Source organism: Branchiostoma floridae, chromosome 7 (genome assembly GCF_000003815.2).
Source record: "Branchiostoma floridae strain S238N-H82 chromosome 7, Bfl_VNyyK, whole genome shotgun sequence".
Taxonomy (NCBI): domain Eukaryota; kingdom Metazoa; phylum Chordata; class Leptocardii; order Amphioxiformes; family Branchiostomatidae; genus Branchiostoma; species Branchiostoma floridae.
Window position 1 is genome coordinate 4,083,234 of NC_049985.1, and position 20,890 is coordinate 4,104,123.

The 20,890-nt window shown below is 42.8% G+C and overlaps 1 protein-coding gene across 1 annotated transcript; it reads right to left on the bottom strand.

The window, feature by feature from the left end:
- Window positions 1-635: 635 nt before the first annotated feature.
- Window positions 636-19,676, bottom strand: LOC118419324. Its single transcript, XM_035825687.1, has 14 exons — window positions 18,550-19,676; window positions 9,407-9,474; window positions 7,298-7,424; window positions 6,753-6,827; window positions 6,240-6,331; window positions 5,670-5,832; window positions 5,116-5,199; window positions 4,432-4,647; window positions 3,602-3,689; window positions 3,048-3,350; window positions 2,654-2,724; window positions 2,202-2,342; window positions 1,612-1,755; window positions 636-1,235 (listed from the first exon to the last, which is right to left on the bottom strand). The coding sequence occupies exons 1-14, from the start codon at window positions 19,192-19,194 to the stop codon at window positions 1,092-1,094; spliced, it is 2,361 nt and encodes a 786-aa protein (XP_035681580.1). The 5' UTR covers window positions 19,195-19,676; the 3' UTR covers window positions 636-1,091.
- Window positions 19,677-20,890: the final 1,214 nt, after the last annotated feature.

Sequence of the window (20,890 nt, forward strand, 5' to 3'; positions counted from 1 at the left end):
TATCAGAACCCCTTTGTGACCCCAACGAATATTCAAGCCCCTCTGTGATCGTGTTGCAGTTTACCCCCAAAAGGGGCACACACACACACGCACACACAAACACACACACGTGCACACACACACACACACACACACACACACACACAAAAAAAAAGACACAAACACAAACACATGCAAACTCATGTAGACCCTCAAATGCTAGCCTGTTCTGTCCATTCCCATCGCATTTGTAAACATTTCTATACGGCTAGTCTACAGATAGACACTCTCCCCCTAATCAGAGCCTTTGGATTGGTCCTTTATCTGGTGATGGTGCCACTATCTCACGGGGGTGCAAAAAAAAAATAAAAACGAGATGGAGAAAGGTCATATTTTTGCAACTGATTCAACAAGTAAAAGGTCTTTTTAACCTCAGCCACTTCAAAGCTGACCAGATCTAACAGAAAATCTCACCAAGATAGGATTTTAAATGGATTAAAGCCTTGTTTTTATTTGAGCTCACTGTGGGGTCTAGGCGCAGGCGCCAACTTTTACGTCACCCCTGTACATAATGTATGTATATGTGCGTGCGTTCGTGTGTAACGAAGTGAGGTACACAGTCAAGAGCGTTTGCAGACAACAATGACTGGATAATCTTTGGTGCTTTAAACCATTTAGCTTTACAGTTTAATCATGATTTGACTGGAAATTTCAAGTACAAAAATACTTTGATTTAAATGAAAACAACATTGTTATGTTTAGTATGACCACTTGGTCATTTGGACTACATAAGTATATTTACATAGAATATATATACACCAATACAAATTTTCCGTCAAAATTGATATATATATACAAAAATTTGACATTTAGTTTAAACAATTTTTAATATGTACACCTTCTAGTAGTCATCCATGTATGACTTTATATATGGCCAGAAAGTTCAAGGTATACTCTTTTGGATATGGAATGAATATGTACAGTCTTATATTTCTATCCTTTAAAGTTTAAACACATATGACAACAAATGTACATTTCTAGATCATATATACAAGAAACATGACTGCTAGAGGGCGTTGTTGCACAGTGTAGCCGTGAGACCAGTGCTGCTGCTATGAGTGGACGGGGTTCTGCATGAAGGACACAAGCTCTTTACTGGCGACCAGGTCCTGCACAGTCCGGGTTTTGAACTCCTCCCAGTTGACTTTGTCCTGAAGCTTCTGCTGGAGGCTCCGCTCGGATGGGTACGGCTGGATCTGCGGAAAATGAACCGTTCTAGGGTCAGATAAGTTTGACCATGATAGTTGGCTTTATGCAAATTTCGTCAATCAAAGACACACAAGACTAGAGCTGTCACGCCTTTCTGTTATGTTATTGGCTGTTACTGAACTGAACTGTTATTGGGTGGGCCGACATCTCGCTCTCGGCAGTCAGGCTTGTGAGGAGCTTACAACTTGATAGGCGGGGGCTAACTCGCAAGGGTCTCGAGCGGCTGTTATTCGGCGATAACAGGTGACCTCAATACGACAGTGATTGCCCCAGGTGCGGCTAAAGGACTATATTCACCACGAGACCAAGACGGCCAACTGAGCGGTTGATAAATGGCACCTCACACAACAAAATGATACTTACCGTGCTCCTAATCTTTCTGCGGATGTCAAGGTCAAGATGCTTCTCGAAGAACTTCCGTGAGATGAGGATGCACTCCGCGCCGTCTGACACCAGACTCATCCCGGTACCCCCCTCCGCAGGGCTGAACACCACGTTTACTAGGCCCTGGAACAAAAGCATACCAATTAATCATAATGGTATGTAATTATACTCAATAACTGAACAACTGATTTTAATGGTACCCATAGCTTATGTTACTAAATTTAGTTTGAAAGTTAAAAAAATATTGATAATTCTAGCATGAAAACTCATCCCTGTTGATATGTAGATCATATTAGGTGTATTCTTGTAACGTTGTGGTCACGTGCTCTGACGGGAGAAGATACCGACTTCCAACTACCTTTGACCCGTTGTCACGTCACAATTCCGTAAGGTCACGTGATATAAGCAATAGGTATTAGATTATTCTTCTGAAGACAAGAGGACACCTAACTTGAATCCGTCTTGCGTTATTTTCAAAATTAAGAAGACAGACACCACATGTTGAAGACAATATGCACTTAAAAGGTACCCAGATTGGACCACATGTAGCTCTTAAATGAGTAACTTACAAAGACGTCGCCTTCCTTTAGTGTTTGCACTTGGATGAACACTTCACTGTCCCCCGAAGAGTCGGAGATGGTATCGTCCTGGTGTGAGAGGTCAGGGGTCGTCCGTTCTGACGCAGGAAGCACGGATCGCCTCTTGGCTTGCTGTGTCGTCATGGTGATGAAGAATGAGAGAGAGAAACAAAGGAAAACGTGAGTTTCAGTAGAATACACCCTAATTATCTTGAATTTAATTATCTTGAAATTATATTCTATCGCTATAAAACTCGCACTTCGTACTTTCATCTCTGAACTCTAGAAATAAACACCTTGTTGACTATCGTTGTTAGTCATGAATACTCACAGGGTGTTGTATTATGGGCAAAGGTTAAAGATTGAACTTGCCTTTACCAACAACGCATCACACTAAATATGCGCACTTCCAATTGTGAACTGGCTTATTACTTAAGACTTACCGATATCGTTAGTCTCTCATTAAAGAGTTCTTCAAGCTGCTGTTTGTGCGACGAAGCGTCTTCTGGTAGACCTGAGATGAGATGATTGAAGACATTAGATGAAAGTTGAAAAGATGGAAGTCAACACTCATCATTGATATCGGATCTGATGCCGAAGTAGCACACAAACAAACAAAAACGTAGCTCTTTCATCCACCGTGTTGCTACCTTAACAATACAAAGATTTGACTTTTCTATGCTTTGGGGGGGTTAATTACGACATTTTCTGGATATTTTGGGGCAGCTGAGTGAAAGGTCAATGATGGCTTTACGTTGTAAGCTCGCAGAAACTTACAGGTTGCCTTTTTTACATTTTACATTTTCAAATCTAATCAGTGTAGTCAATCCCGCTTACCTGTCATGGGAGTTTTCATATAGATGGGCGGCAGGCCGGGGCTGTCTGTGCGGGGCCTGGTCGCCGAGCGGGTCTGCCGTCTCCGGGCGGGGCCAGGGTACGTGTACGCCCGTAGGGGGTCGCTGGAGCGGCTCGATGAGGAGGCCGGCGCTGTTTCCTCGGAGTCGTCTGATGCAGAGGAGGCAACGGACCGTGGGCTGAGGGAAGGACCTATGGGAGGGGACGAAAAAAAATGTACCAAGCATGGCTTTGTTTCAACATACATACTGACACTCAGTTTCCGATCGCTCATTTTTCCACCCTCTTCAGAAAGAATGACCGGCTACTCAGAACACGTGACCAGCAATGGGTCAAGGCTGGCATATGGTCGCTTTTACAAGACAGATTGAAGAAGGCCGGTAGACTAGTCTACATAGGCCACATAAGGCCACATAAGTGTTTTTACTTAAACATCAAATGCTTCATCATGTTTTGTTTTATTCACATGTATTAAGTTTCATGTTAGGACCAGGAACTTTCCCCCGCTCTCTGATAAAAACGATTTGTAGTCGAACCTGAAAAGTCTGTTGGTACATTTCTTCTCCTTCTTGATGAAAACTGTGGAGTGGTCGGTCGCAGGGACTTCAAGACTCGGCAACGGCCCTGTAGAAAACAAGAAAAAGTAGAATATTTAACGTTATACGAGTTTGTGACAAGTCGGGTGACATAGCGACAAGTGGTGGTTTTAGATTACCTAAGCCAAGAACTGCGGCCTTGACAAGGACCTTCTTGTATAGATGCACCAAGTCATATAACACTTTCCCACCACAAATGAAAGCAACCTCACCTTCCATTTTCAAAACACACATTGTGAATTGGATCCGGACAAAAATCAACACAAACAAACCCTTGCAGGATTGGTGGTAGATGAATTTGTATGTTGATATGATGTAGATAATTGACTTGTGTTGTGGATATTTTCTTTGTTAATTACACCCATTTGGTTATTTTATTTATGGTTTCAACGATTGTTGTTTTGTTACTTATGTTATAGCCTTTGACCTCTGACCCCTCCTCATTACTTCTGTTTACTGAGTTTATGATACATTTTTGTAATCAGTTCACTTCAGTTTTTCTTATGTCATACAGTATACATGTACTTTTGTTGACTTTATGTTATTTGATGGTTTTAATTTGTAATGTTGATGGACGACTCCAGGAAGAATAGAGTTATGATAATAATTGTAACTCTAATTGGAGATCGAAATAAACAAACAAACAAACATAGCGCTTCCTAGCGTTTTTTTCGATTGAGGGAAGGGACCACTACAGACTGTCGACGATGTCATGGAGGGAATTCGAAGTTACAGCTGAGAAAATACAGAATATTACTCAATCGACTCACCGTTACTACGACGTATATCTTGTCCGCCATACTGCTGTCCTTGCAGATGACGAGACCCCGCCTGAAGAAAGTGTACAGGCACACGTCTGGGTTGTGCTGGGGCAGCTTGTCCACAGGCCAGCCCTGCAGTTCTGGCACCTTCCGCAAGAAGCGCACGTGTTCTGGCTCCCGGCCGTCGGGTTTGCCGGTGCCGTGCATGAAGATGCTGACAAAATCCTGGGTGGTGTGCGGAAAAAGGGCACAGACGTTATTCACTAAATAATGTGAGGTCCATCACTCGCTCGCTAACTCACTCATGATCATGAGACAGACGCTGTGCATATGTAGTTTACTAGTACTTTTATATCCGTAAGATAACTACAAAGAAAGCCATATTATGAATCGTACTTGTTTAACTAAAAGTGCGTGCATTGCTGAAGCTATATATGACGAAACCTATTCTGTTTCGCCTCGATCTATGGGCACCGCCATGTTTATTTTTGACATCATGGTCGGCCATCTTAGAAGCAAAAACTGAGACTAAAACCAAGCATAGAATGAATTGGCGCGGGCACGTACTCAATCACAAGTAATTTTTCAAGATTGCTTGGCTTAATTGCTCTAACAGCTAGTCGCTGATGTGCCAGATACCCAAACGGAGGAGTTTATAATCATGTAAAAATGTTCAAATATCGAGAACCTCACCTCCCTGCCCACAGCCAGCAGTGAGACGGTGTCCTTACAGATGACAGAGGCGTTCCGTTTGGACTGGTGCATCAGGGCCAACTCCTGTTGGAAAGCAAGTCCTCGTTAAATCGCGTCCATATTCGTTGTGCGATCGTCGTACGTTCACAAACTGTTCTTGGGAAAGTTGTACATGTGTCGTATAGAATCCGTCTGACTGTCTTATTACGAAGATTTATGAGTAGTAGCCTTTTATCAACTGTGTTTTTTCTAGGGCACAGATCCCAACCCTATCTTTTCACCACCTTTTACCTCCTCAGCCGATGTCAGGGACCCATTTTACACCAAGAGCCCAAGATCGACATCAGCAGCATGACAGAATTTGAACCCAGGTCTGGGCCAAACACCCCGCAGTAACTGTTATGCCACGTGCACTGATTACGGCAGTTCTACTGATCAATAAAAACGACGTCTTAAGTCATTGTCGGTGGTTGCTACATCAAAATCGTACGACGAATGTTACCACGCCGTAACGAACAAACAGACAAACAAACTGACGACAGTAGTAGGCTTACCCCAAAGCTGTTCCCCTTCTTAAGAAAAGCCACCGTCTTGAGACTGGGTTCTCCCGTGTCCTCGTCCCGAGAGATGACCGTCACCACGGCCGTGCCGGACAGGATGAAGTAGAAATTCTCAGCGATGTGACCCTGGCGGATGATCACGCGCTTCGGGTCGAAACTGCGCAGATACAAACAAAAGAAACAAATACGTAAATAAACAAGGTATCCAGAAGTGGTAGACTTTGTCCTCTTATCCAGATTTACTTTGGTACCTCCAATCAACAGGCATGTACAGCAGCATTGATGATCTATAATAACACGTAACGTATACTGCATTTTATTTGTAATCACAGACGCACACAGACAGACTGACAAACAGGCACAAAGACATGAAAGGAAAGACCCACAGACAGACAGACAGGATGACAGACACCATGACAGACACCATGAGCAAGCAGACAGATACACAGAAGCACACAGGTAGACACATAGTCATAGACAGGCAGACAGACACAGGCAGACAGACAGACAGGCAGGCATACGCACAGACATGTAAAAAGAAACCGAAGCCATGTTTCTCCTCACCATTCGTACCAGCCGACCCTGATGAGAGACTCCTGCATTTTGATGGGGAACTCCGAGAACACGTCCACCGCGCTGCGGACAGACTTCAGTGCCTGGTCGGAGTAAACGTGATTCTTTGTTGTTATCTCTCATAGGTAAGCCAACATGCATAAAAAGACTGCAATTGCACAATGCAAGAAATATAAGAATGTTTCTACATGGGATGAGGCATGGAACTATCCTACAACTCTGACCCGCAATGTTTTAAATTCACATGTACAAAATAAACGTCGACGTAACACATGGTACCTGTTCTACAACTTACAACAACAAACAAAATATGTACGACTAATAAGAGTATAAATACCTTGAACTGAATAGAGGACATGTTCTGAGACTTAGCCATCGGCCAATGAGATTGGACATTTTTTTGCCAATCAACATGCAACACAAGACGTAGGAACAGAAGGAACCAATCTGGATAAAGGAGTCATAATCAATATTGAGGTTTATATAATTAGGAGCCCTGCTTACCAGCTGAATCTGTTCCTCTGTTCGGTCCTCCGGCGCCAGTCTCAAGATCGCCTTCGCCTCGTCACTCACAAACACCTGCAGACGTAGGTAACAGATTAGGCTCTCTCTTGAGCATTGTAACACTTTCAAGACATTTGCTGTCTTCTGAATTTTAAGGTCAATAGGCAAGAAGTTCTATACTCTGAAGTTTTCACTAATGGACACTTGTTTACTGTGTTTATATAGTGACGTTTTATGTTAGCTCAATGGACATTCGTCCCTCCCTAGGCCCTATCATTAAACCTTTATATCTGCATGACGTATGCATTTACGGAAACATTTGTTTTTAAGGTATCATCCGAACAAGTCTGACTCCAGGCTATCTCGATCTGCCCCAAATGTAGTCTGATTCTGGGCTATATTACTGTCGAACTGTCCTATCAAATCTGGAGCTAAGCTATCTCGAACTATCATTACAAGTCTAACTCTAGAATCTGAGCTATCTCGAGCTTCCCAACAAGTAGACCTCTATGCTATCTCTAACTAAACTGACTAGGCTATCTCACCTCTTTCCTAGCCTTGTAGTAGCTCGGGTCGAAAGCCGGTCCAGACTTGTTCATCATGCTCTCTATCTCATACTGGAACTCTGCAAACGACTTCATGTTCGGCTTCTTCTGCTTCTCGTCTTCTTCACTGGAAACGACAAAATTACGATTTGTTAACGTTTCATGAAAAGCGACGTTTGGGGCAATATTTTTTCTTACAACATGGACAGCATGCAGCAAGAAGTAGCAACATTATACAGCGTTATACACGCCCTGATTAACGACTGAAAGCAGCCTAAATGTAAAATTAATTAATTGTGGTTACTCTGTGGAATTTCATTGTTCAATTCTGTGTTGAGAGATGAGATGAGATGGGAATAATGTACATTGTTGTAGTTCACTACAACAATGTACATTATTTTGTGTGGTCTAATAAGCCATTTCCCCCTGATGTGCACTATAAAGTTGTACTGCGCGTACTTCATAACAACAATTAAGGAACAAAATAACTATTATACAAAATGTACTAAGTTATAGGGCCAAACAGACTATCAGAATGATTTTGTACGACGATTTGACACAGTTTGTTGGGCATCGCGTTTCAGTCAACTTCTCAGAAATGCAGCAAACATGCCCGGATAAAAGACCTCCTGTGGCCACCTGTGACGCAGGTCGGCTTAGTGGTAAGACAAGCGTGAAGAACTAATATTTGTTTCTTCATTCATCAACGTTCTGTCGGCTGTTTGGTCCACGCTGTAAAGGTGCGCTCCCACCGCACTTGTGTCAAGGTTGCGTCACTGCGGGGTTTGAAAGCTACTCAACGAATTTCAGAGATGAAGAACGAATGTTCTTTCTTTTTGTGTATTGTGGCGTTTTCTAAGTCATACTTTTACGTATTACGCAATATCTAAATTATATATAATCGGAGAATATACCAAAACAGTGACGCAGTGAACGAATCCCGCAGTGACGCAAGCTTGACACAATATTGCGGTGGGAGAGCACCTTAAGTTGCGTCACTGTTTGATCCTGCGGTATTAGCGGTGAAGCGCCTCATAGCGTTAAACAAAACTACTGCAATTTTGAGATGGTCTCGTGTTGAACGTACATGACGTTGTTTCTTAGAGATTTTAGAAGACTATAACAGAATTTCAACTGTAGACTAGTATGGGTCTTTTCCGTTGCAAGCCGACAGAATTTTGTACGACAAATCTATTCTGTCCCAAGAATGTTCTCAGTTCACTATGACCGGAAACCTATTGTATGAGGAAAGTTGCCGAGACCGTCTACGTCCGATTCGTGCGGTTACAAGCCTAGATGAAGAAGCCCTGCCTCAGCCGATATAGCTAGACCCTGGACAAAACTCTCGGCCCCATTACCAAGAGGTGGTATTGTTAGCTGCTCAACCATCTACCTTTAGAAGAACTTACTCACAGCCACGTCATAAACTAGATAAATGCTTAGTAAAATCATATTCCAACTTTCTTACTTTTTCCGAAAAAATACATTGCCCACCCACACAGGTGTATATACTCCACACGTTTTGTACTTTGTGAGTGTGTATGGACAAACACCATCATTAATAATCCTCTGTTTTGCCGTTCTAGTCAAACAATTATTGCGACAAAGTGTTTTGAGATAAGATAACACCCGGTGTTTATATTAACATTCCGTGTTAAAAAGTATCTAACAACAAACTTACACAACATGGTCGTGTCAAAACATGGCGGGGACAGATCAGGGATCGACTCAAATGTTCATTATCATCTGTTTTAATCATTACAACGTGTAACAAGGTTACGTTTTATTTTCATCGCGCAGTGACATTTGTCATAAGTTATTTTGTCATACGATGTTTGTCATACAATTTTGCCGTATGGTTGTCGTGCGAATGGTGCGATTGTTTTGTTATTCAATCTGTAGAGAGATTATGACAGAAACGACGATCGACAATAATCTCCACTAACTTCTTTCGTCACAGGAAACGTGTGCGACACAAGCACAACTATATATAGCTATCATCATGAGCCAATTGTCTGTCCCAAACTACGCACGAGGTCTTTACTGACATGACCACATTTCATTAACATTTCTCTAAGTAGAACTAGCTAGATGTAAAAATAGACGTACCTTTCTGTGGTGACAGCCTTAGACAGCATGACGACTGTTCTGGTTATTCTTCTGAACCGAGCTAGCGGCTGGAGGAAAGAAAGACATGGAAATATTAAATGGGAATTCGAGGGAAATGCTAAACATTCCTTACAAAGCAGTATGCTTATAGAAACGTATCAAATACTAGTAGCTGCTCCCAAGGGCCCTCTGAGCGATCGGCCAGCATAAAAGGGAGAAGTACAACCTTGTATAGCTAGAGTTTGCGTTAAGGTTCTGGTCAAATAAACTTACTGTGTGATCATCGTACACCCAAGGGCATTCCTGTATGTATTCGTGTATGTATTTATCTGTCTTGTTAGGGAAAACGTTGTCTTAGATCCTTGTTGCCGGTTGGTCCTGCCGCAACCTACTTTGAAAAAGACAGCTGAGTTCTATACGGCGAATGTGCATCAAAGATTGTCCCAATAATGACCCCAATGTGCTGCTTGTCGTAAGGCTAATGTGATCGGACCCTTGCATACAAGAAAGACATGTCAAAGCAATCGTACTTGTCGACATTTGGGCTGTACCTTCCAAGCCTTCTCAAGATAATTGCTTTAAAATGACTGTGAAATGTGCTTGTGTTTGGGTTACGTTTGGAGAGGGGAGAGACAGAGCAAATGTGCGTGTTTGTGTTTGTGATCACATCCCGCACCTGTCCCGCACACAGGCCACTTCAAACTACTTACCGGTACCTGTACCTGCGTGTGTGTGTACTATATGGGTCTAGTCAAGTAGCTGTTCAATCTATTGTTAAAACTTTTGCGCGACTTGCGACACCACACAGAAAAATGGCGTTCAAAATCCCGTTTTTGCCAACTGTACCTGCGTGTGTGTGCTACATGGGCCCAGCTAAGGGGTTCGTAGATGACTCAATGAATTTCAGAGATGAAGAACGAATTCTATCATTCCGTTTTGCGTATTTCGTTGTCTTCGAAGTCATACTTTTACGTATTACGCAATGTCTAAATTATGGAAAATCTCGAAAATAACAAAACAGTGTCGCAGTGACCGAACCCCGCAGTGCCGCACCGGTGCCCCAAGTGCAATGAGAGTCCACCTTTACAACACCACACAGAAAAGGTTCGTTCAAACTACCGTTTATGCCAAGAACTATTTCAGTGTAAAATTCTTTGTTACCAAGTGATGTATGAGCATCCTCACAAGAGATTTTTAATCACAATAAATCAGATAAATATTTAAACAACGTTTACAGTTAGATGTGCAAAGGTTAGATGTGATAGATCGTTCAGTGTAATATAAACAGCTGCTACAGCGCCGCGTGTACTTCGGTAAAGTTTAATCTTACAGAATTCTACTCAATCTATTTGTCCTGTGACATATCACACATAGCCGTCCATGGCCTCATGACCTTCAATGGTCCTTACTATGGTAAGGAGTTGGTGGTGAGTAAAATCATTGGTGGTTAGGAGTTTGTCGGCGAGGTTGCTTTAGTTATTCCTGGAATGATGTATGCGCCAGCCAACTATGAATTTTGTAAAATCAAGAACTGCTGAGAGAGTCCTTGCGGAGATGGGTTGCACATGGGAGGGACTGCAACGGTTAGCGGCGGGCAGAGCAGCATGGCGAACGATGACGGCCCGCGTCAGTGACCAAAACTGACATGCGGCGAAGTTGATAATGATGAAAATCAAAGTCGGGAAAGTCATGCCTGGCTTTGATGGACTGAGGAGCGAACTGGCGCTAGAATATAAGGCAAATATATATTTTTTTCTATTTGCTTTTGGACAGACAAGGACAATATGGCACTCAAGTTTTGTAACTTATATTAACAGTGCCACATACACGGTACCCATTTTTACACCTGGGTGAAGTGAGGAAAGTCGTGTAAAGTGCCTTTCCCAAGGGCACAACGTCGGGGGCACGGCGGGGATCGAACTCAGGACCTATAGATTCCGAGCCGAACGCTCTACCAGTTACGCCACGCCCGACACCACAAATGCAAATCTCAACCCAGAGCCAACCTTGGTTGGGCAGCAGTCGGGAGCAAAGTCGGGGAAGATCCTGAACGCGCAATATACGTGCAGACTTCAACTTTCAACACACCAAAAAATCCTACTTACGGTATTCTCCAGACCCTCTCTTCCTGAAGCACAAAATCGACGTAGAAGGGTTTCTAAGGAAAGCAATCCTTTTTACAATGTTGTATTTGCCAGCTGACTTTATATGAATTATGTAAAATCAATATCGGGAACGTTCTGCTTGAATGCAATCAGACGAGCGAATATGAGCCAAGGCAAAATGGATTCCGGGCTACTCCCAACCCAGCACCGTCCTGGACCTTGGTTGTGGAGCGGTCGGGATCCCGGAGCAAAGTCTTGCCGTACACTTTTCAACTATGAACGCACAAAAAAAAATCCAACTTACGGTATTCTCCAGACTTTCTCGTCCTGAAGTACAATACAAGAGCCTCCTAAGGATAGCAACTCTTTCCAGTATCGCGCTGGCAAGCTAAGGTTGATCAAACGACAACTAGGCAGCTGCCCGTCTGGTTTCGCAGAAGCAGACTGTATGACCACTCGAGCGCGCACGTTACATTTGTTACTCCTGACAACAGGTGAATACGTGCGCGCACGACCTGCGGGGGGCTACAACGGTTGAATAACTGCAATTGAACCCGTCATAACATAACTCAACATGTTTTGTCTCTGAAAGATTTCTGTTATTTTTTAAGACCTGACTACAGTGTATAAAATTCTATTCATACATACATACGATGTATCAGCAAAAACTTAACATAATTGCAGTACTGGTACGTTATTCTCCACATTTTCTGGCATTTCTAGTGAAATCATAACATTTTTTTTACGAGGACCTTTAAAGGTAACACAGAAAAGCCCTCGCGAGCGGCGCTAAACAAACAGAGTTGTGTGGTTCTCTGACAATTTTCTCCACGGCTGAACGGATCTGTGCTGGTGTGGACACACGTTCTCTCTCACCGCATCACGGACAACACAAACATGGGATCAAAACAGCCTAGAAGTGGACTTAGGTGGGGCAAGGCCTTTTTGTGTGCCGCTGCCGTGTGTGTGTTATACTCAACATACAACTGGTACAAACACATATAACTATGGATATAAACACACAAAACTACAGACACAAACACACAGAACTACAGATACACAAGCACACAGAACTACTGATACAAGCACACAAAACTATATAATATTCTATAATAGTGATACAAACACGCAAAACTTAAGTGATACAAGCACACAAAACTGCAAATGCAAACACACAAAACTACAGGTACAATCACAGAAAACTACAGATACAAAGCTACAGATACAAACACAAAAATACATGAAGGCACAAACAGTCAAAACTACAAATACAAATTAACAAACTTGCAGTGACAAAAACACGCAAAACTACCGATTCAAAATTACACAAAACTACCGATATATTGTACAAGCACACAAAACCATAGCCCTTGAAATCCAACAAAACAGATCTGTGACCGAGCTGATTGATGATGGAGGGTGTTTGTTTTGAAGTGTTGATATAGGTGGACACATTGTTGCTGCTGCTGGTCTTCTGTTTGAGCCTTTTTGTGTGAGAACTGATGACGTCAGCTTCATCTCTAAGCAGATGTTGGGGTGGAAGACCGTAACCTTTTTTAACATCGAAGATTCTCAGTAACATAATCTAATTTCAGAGAAGCCGGAACGTCTGCTTGGAGAAATATAACGGGATTTATGCTAGAAATGTCGTTTGTGTTAATGGTCGACGATTTGTGTGTGTGTGTGTGTGTGTGTGTGTGTGTGTGTGTGTGTATGTGTGTGTGGTGTGTTATTCTGAAACGCATGATTTTCTGATACCAAGAGAGGCTCAAACGTCTGCTTCCATAATACTTACTGGTGTATTCAGGGGACAATTACTTGTCTTTGGCCTGGTGGATTATTTGAGGGGTAAGACAATTGAAAATTCAACATAGAGGCCCCCAAATAATGGAAAGGTGTACAGAGACAACCTAAACCATGCATCTGCTTGGAAATGCGGGCTCCAGTCTGTGTACTATAGGAGTTCGCGACCGTGACGTCACTAGTGTGCTAGGTTCACCAGTTAACAAACAGACACACTTACGCACATCCTGATCTCAAACACAAACACGACCCACTAAAGAAATAGTTTGTCCTAAAGAAACCCTCTACAATAAGACTTTGTGTGAGTCCTGGGGTCACCAGTTTAACAAATAGCGACACTTACGTATGTTCTGAGCTTTCACGCAAATGAGATTTTTTTCTTACACAACAGTTTAGTCTTGCAAGTCAACAAGAACCTTCACAATAGGACTTAGCTAAAGTCTTGTTAACAGTAAATAGAGAAAACGTTTATCCAGAGCTTTCACCTATAAACATAAGTGAGTCTTTCTTGGGGAAGTTTTACCCTGTTCTTAAACCATTTCTGAACAGATGGTTATGAAGATAAGTTCTGTAAACCAGTCTATAAATTCAAACCAGTTAAAAACAGGTCTGTTAATCAGAACTTTTATAACTTCAAGATTACAACTAGAGTGATCATTTTCAAGCCGACTTGGTCAAGAATATATTACGGTAGAAGCCAGACTGTAAATTTACCAAATAAATTTTTCGTTAAAAAGCTGAGCTTGAGCTCGGGCCATGACAACATTTCTTCGGAGCATGTTGGCCCAAGAGCCGAGGAGCTAGCCTGAGAAATCCCTTGAGACAGCCTGTCCTCCAGACTAAGAATACATAGGTTCTTCAAGCCTTGGCAAACTACTTCAATCCGCATTTCCATTTGGTTCAAAATGGCGGCCGCCATAGAATCTGGACAAGGACAATGAAGGTCATCAGAGGGAACACTGGAGGAGGTCATTATAATTCAATTATCATTTTAATCATGTTTTATCTTATCATTTAGCCTTTACCAGCCGTATCTTCAAACCTATGCTATGAGATACGTCCACCTCATTATTTTTCAATTTCTGACGATATGACGTAAGTCTTTACATAATGATAAGGTCACTCTCTGTACTGGCTTCAGCTTTATTAATTCAAAACCTAGAGTAGGAATGACATTAATGACAATCAAATAAGGTTCTCTATTGTCACACCTTTGTATGGAATGCAATAATTTAAACAAACAGCTAATACGTCAGTTATCATATCAGTTAAACACATTAAAGGTCAAACGACTCATATCAGTAACCTGTCGAACATATGTGTCAGCTGACTTTTGACCTACTCGATAACAAATCATATATCACCATATATATATATAAATTACAACAGGGCAGCACTCCTTCTGATGCCATTTTTCCTTCTGAAGGTTGTACTTTTAACAAACGAACATGAAGGCTATAATGTGTGCTATTTCCTCATTAAAACAGTGCTAATGATGTTTCCATTATGAAAACTGGTGACTCCTTTATGACTGGTTATCTACATCAAACACATGCTGGGGGGTCCATGGGTCGCCGTGGCAACGGCATCCGTTACCATGACTACGCAAACGATTTAAAGGTCCTCAACTGCCAATCATGATAATTTGGGGAGACAAGTGGTGGCCCAGAAGTTATGACTCCTGTCAGACCTCCCCTTTTGCAACTTCACCTGCACGCTAGACACCTGTCACCGCCCACCTGTGTTAGCACCTTCCTAACCCCCATCAGACTTAGAAATATACCAGGCTTCACCTTTGAACACCTGACAGACGTCACCTGCCTTCAATATCAGGTTTCACCTGGGAACACCTGCTTAAAGGTGCCGAGAATGCCAACACCATACAACTGCCAACACCATACAACTGGATACCCTTCCATCCGCCAACCCAATCTCCTAATAGTGACAGCGCCGTGTGAGTTTACGGTTGTGCCCGCCACTCTAACCACAGTTACCGGGCCAAGTGACCGCGCAGCCCCCACTTGGCGTATTTGAACATGTTCTTCACTTCGGTATGTTGTTGACTCGACCCTAACCTTTGACCCCGCGCAAACAAACTTCGAAAAATAGCGACACAATGGTCTGGCGTGGCCATAGCGACGGTGTAAATGCCTTCTTAAGGGTGATCAGCCGGTGTTATATTGTTGCTGATCGCTGATATATGGGGGGACTGTTGAGCCGTTGAACTCTTGTGGTCAAAGGGCAATGTTATAAATTCAACATTAGACAGCTCCTAAAAAGGTTTGATTGTAACGGGCGCAAATTTCGTTTTTCTAAACAGCATTACGCTTAAGAGACAGATTCAAAATCTTTAAATCCCACATAAAGAACTTTCTACCAATCTTTTACATACTATGCAACCCAAGTCGTTTTAAGAAATGACTGGATCCTATAATTATGCAAATTGTTGACACGTGGTTCTAAAATACTGTGTGACGTGAACTGTCTTTTAAAAAGGCAAGATAGCCTGTGACGTCCCCCGTCTCTAGTCATGGATAGCTGGTGGGCTTTCAAAATTTCATGATCATATGCCAAAAGCATAGGAATCTGCTCATGGTATAGGTGACTAGCTTTTTGGTCATACAGAACGCATAATCCATTCGATATTTTAATATTAAAGAGCATACAGCCCTAAACATATGATATTCATGGCTAATATAATTTGAAAGGTTTTGGGACATTAGGCTTCAATGATTTACCACATTGAAAGTGACCAGAAGTATAGACACAGCTGCGGGACCACCGTTCCGAATTTATGGTCCCTCTCATACTAATAACTGAATTTATCACTAAAATAACTGGTAATAGGGCTTGCTAAGAACCTGTGCAAACTAAACTTGTATCCGACAGTTAAGACTTTAACAACACTTCTGTGCATAGTTTAAGTCAATGGATTTGGGTCCGATAGAGGCATTTTTAGAATTCTTTGCTATTTCAAAAATTTAGATTTTCAGTCAAACGTACACATGAACGACATGTAGATAGACTGGCGGTACCCGTGAGATACCGACAGCTGCACACCATGGTCTGACCTCAGCCTTGTCCATGTGACTTTAAATAAACTGCTACATGTATCTATTTTTAACATACCTACCAGCTCTGTAACAGACTCTTCTGGCCTATTTCTACAGAGAAAATGGTTTTCATCCGGACTTACAATTGTAGCCTGAAACGTTCGCAGAAGCCTTGTCCCATTTGATCAGGAGTTATCGGCACAACAGAACGTACTACTGGATCAATCATATTGATCCTTGCTAATCTATACCAGCCAGGTGACTTTGGAAGGTTTTAACAATGTCAGAAGTTGTATTAGTGGGATCACTAGCTAACGTTGGGATTAACGTGGATTAAAGTATCAGATTTACCCTGGTGTTCACCTCACCTGGGGACAGGTGGCTGTTTGGAAAAACACCTGTCTGTCTTTAGGTAAGGCGTTTTTAACGGATTCTAACTAGTGGAATGGCTTTGTGGATACGGCAATACGTACTCTTTCAGTACTAGATCAGTCCTGTTCTTGTTAATGATACAGTCGACTCTATTTGAACATAATTACCCTATCGACGTGATCATTTTGTTTAAACATTAAGCTTTTCATCGGTCACTGAGCTTCGTTCTTCAGTCAGTTGTAGCATACTATTCCCGATTCTCTTGAGTTTCACTTATTTATATCTTACTTGGCGTCCTCCTTCTGTCTCTCTCTCTCTCTCTTTCTCCCTGTCTATCTCTCTCTATTTGTCTGCCCCCAAACCCTATTTTCCTTTCTATTTTCCAGCCTAATTTTCCAGCCTAATCATTTGCCTAAACCCTATTTTTCGTTCTATTTCCAGCCTCCTCCTTCATGCTTTTGGACTTGTCCGAAACTCATCTGGTGCAGACGACAGTCGGTGACAGACGAACGTCCCGCAGAGACTGGGGGTTTTAATCTAACACCTCAGCGGAGCAATCACCGGACCGTGGTGACATGGTTAAACACGGGCAAATCCCCCGGATGGAGAAAAATACACAAGTCAGCAAATACAGATCAAACACTCCACCCTGCACCGTTACGAAACTTTACCTCAACTTTAACGTACTGATACACTATTCACGAAGAAAAGTTCATTTAAGAGTGCGTTAGAATACACTCACACAAACATTACACAAGAGTAGTTTTGACACTTACTCTATGTAATGTCAGGTTTGTTTGTTTGTTTGTTTGTTTGTTTATTTTGTTACTGACCATGTATTCCCACAAAGAAATTATGAGAACTGCAAGTTTCTTTAGTTTTGTGGTGCTCTTTTCGTAACACTGCATGTAGCTGTGCTAAAGGCAATAGTGTCACATTCGTAGCACGATTCTATTCAAAGTTTTTCATGCAACAAGGCGATGACAGAACCTGTCATCGACAAGGCTGTACAGACTACAACAACCTTTTCCTGTCACAGGATATCTGAATCTCGACTGTACTATACAGGTACGCGACAGTCCACGACGTAATGTCATAACTTGCTGTCATAATAAGCCTGTTGTATTAGTGTAATGTGTCCAGCTGATCCTAAATGGCGTATGTCGCGACCGTCTGTCTGAACAATTGTAGGAAATACTTGTAAAATGCGGTCCCTACAAAACAGACAGAGAGAACCCAAGCTTTACCATGTGCACTTCCGTTGTTGGTGTTGATTTAACGGTTGGCTGCTGTTGGAATCTTTCCTCTTGCTTGAACGCACGATTAAGTTTAATCAAAAACTAGAAAACAGCTAGTACATGTTTTGTAGATTCCTTCTACACCTGGACATCTCCAGGTAACGCCATAATGGTTATAAAATGTAGTGTTTTGTATAGTGTTGCTTGTAACTTGTTATGTATGATACAAGTATTTGTGTTATAATTAAAGCTAAAGAGGACATGCACTGGGGTAGAAAATACCCAGCCGAATGTTTTCTGCTGCTATAGCTACTATATTAGATAAGCTAAATATTTCTTGTCGATTCATCCTAGTTATCCACCAAAACACGACAACAACAGGTGTAGTAACTTCAAAACATACTTACGATTGATATACTTTGAAAATCTAAAGAATTAGTTTTGTCTGAAAAGATGCCCCGTGTTACCAATATTGATGTTTAGCTTGTCTGAAAAGAAGATTCCGCGTGTAACAGATCTTTAGCCTGTATTTGACCCTTTTCTACATTATAAACAGCCAATTAGTGTCGTACCTTTTGTCTGTTTCTTTTCCTGACTTGTGGTTTCTTGACTCTGACGTCTTCTACCTGTAAAACTTCTCCTCTCTCCTCCTCCTCCTCCGATTCTCCGGACTCCTCCGGAGGAGCTTCTCCTTCCGGGTAGAACTCCGTGGCGGAGGGAAGACGGTGTTTCTTCAAGAATTTCCTTCTTTTAGCGCTGTTAATTCTTAAGTAGCGTAGCATACCCACATAGTCTGACAGATCGTAGTGTCCGTACCGCTGTAGTAATCCTATGGAGGTGGAGGGTAACCGTGTCTTTGGCTGACTCGGGGCGGTGTATCTTCGGTAGGACGCGGGGACTGAGTACTTCTTCGCCGCCCCACCACCGGCACCCTTCGCCGCGCTCGCTCTGACAGGTTCCTGGGAATATTTCCTGACTCCGCCTGCTGTAATGCGGGTGGACAAGTCCAAGTTGACGCGGGACTCGTCGTACGAGCGTAGCCTGGATCGTAGACTGGTCTGTGTACCCCTACGCGAGCTAGGCGGGCCCAAACTGAAGCTGACCGCCCGCGATGACCCTGTAGACCCCCTCTTCTGGATGCCCGGCAAGCCAGGCTGCGGGCTTCGCTCCGCTCGGCTCTCAAGCACCTGAGACACTCTCTTTAAGTCACTCATCATTAGGTAGTATGGTGAGGGAGGGGGGTATCAGTATGGCTCGTTAGATCCCACCGTACGACTGGAGAGCTTACCCCGGGCAGCTGTGCACACGACTCCGGCCAGCAGGGCGAACCGTTCCGTGCGACGCCATGCCGATCAATAAACAGGGCTAGCAAACACGGGACTCCACACGAATGGCGGTGTTTGTGTTCCGTTAGTCTTGTCACATACACACACAAGCACACACACAAACCAATTAAACACTGAGCTAGGCGGGGCCACAGCGGAGGGCGAACAGGACAAGGGAGGGCACCGTAGCGCCCGTACACAACCCTAACAAATTACCGCCTTGTTTGACCACTTCACGCCCGTTTGACGGCAAATAGACCGGTAATATTGAACCAGGGAGGACCGTTTAGTAGGCCCTGACAATCGCGGCCGACGTTTTAATAAACTCCACACAAAGAGGCGACAGGGGGGCTAATACGGGTCCACAAAGGTGGGATTGTGCCGGTGGGAGGTGGGGAGGGGGTCTATTGACCAGGTGAGATGTAAAGAAAAACGTGGTGACTGTCCGCAAATGTCACGACATTCCATCAGACCCTGACGCGCACGGACGTCAAACAGGCCCCGTGGCACGTCCGGCCGAACGTGACAGACAAAGAACTGTCCTTAAAATATCTTAAAAATGAGCAGACGTCATTTTGTAAACATCGCCTCAGTTGAAACAGTAACAAATAACGTTGTTGTAAGTTCTTAAGTGGTGAATCTTTTAAACTTAAAGAGTGACCGGCTATCACAAGAAACAAAGAACTGTCTTCGAAATATCCTAAAAATGAGCTGACGTCATTTTGTAAACATCGCCTCAGTTGAAACAGTAACAAATAACGTTGTCGTAAGTTCTTAAGTGGTGAATCTTTTAAACTTAATGAGTGACTGGCTATCATAAGAAACAAAGAACTGTCTCCTAATTACTCTAGAAGTGAGCTAACGTCATTTTAGTTTAAATAGTAACAAGTACCGTTTTAATTTATGAAGTGGTGAATCTTTGCCAATTTACCCTTTGGAGTCCCTGCACTTGTATTGTGTTCTAAACAGTTCCCAGTTAAGACCCATTGACACTCAACGGGTTCATGAGAACCTCTCCTCTGCCGTGTCTGTAAATGCTCCTGTGTAGTTGTTTAGTCTGATCTTGTTCGACATGCCGGCCATACTGTTGTGCCAACAGCGCCCGGGGGATGTTTGCGCACAAGAGCCGGCAGTGAAACATCATAAATCACGACCTAAAGTCACTACGGGGCGACTGTACACAGCAGTTGTAGGTGTAGTAGTGTAACTTGGCACAGCTATTTTTAAGTTAAGTTTAGATCTGTAACGTGTTCTTGAATCTACAGTGAATAGAGACGGGGGCCGACATAGACTTCCGACCACAAGAGCCGGGAGTGAACATCATAAATCACGACCACAGCAGTTGTAGGTCCAGGATTGTAACTTGACACAGTTATTTTTAAGTTTACGAGTTCTTGAATCTTCGTTGAATAGAGACGGGGGCCAACACAGGCTTCCAGCCACCATTGACTCGCTGCTCACGTCATACTCACGGGAGGTCACGTGATCGTGCAGTGCAAATCATAGAACTAGTTTGTGTACAGTTTGCTCTGCTAGTATGTGCTATTCTATAGCATCTATGTATTAACCATCTTTATTTACATGTACT

Bases quoted from the DNA above. Each gene is read 5' to 3' on its own strand.
- LOC118419324 (XM_035825687.1), bottom strand. From the start codon at position 19,194: ATGATGAGTGACTTAAAGAGAGTGTCTCAGGTGCTTGAGAGCCGAGCG. The intron at 5,833-6,239 runs GTGAGGAGAAAC...GTATCTGCGCAG, and splicing joins AGGGTCGGCTGGTACGAATG to TTTCGACCCGAAGCGCGTGA. The intron at 1,756-2,201 runs GTAAGTTACTCA...CTTTTGTTCCAG, and splicing joins TAAAGGAAGGCGACGTCTTT to GGCCTAGTAAACGTGGTGTT.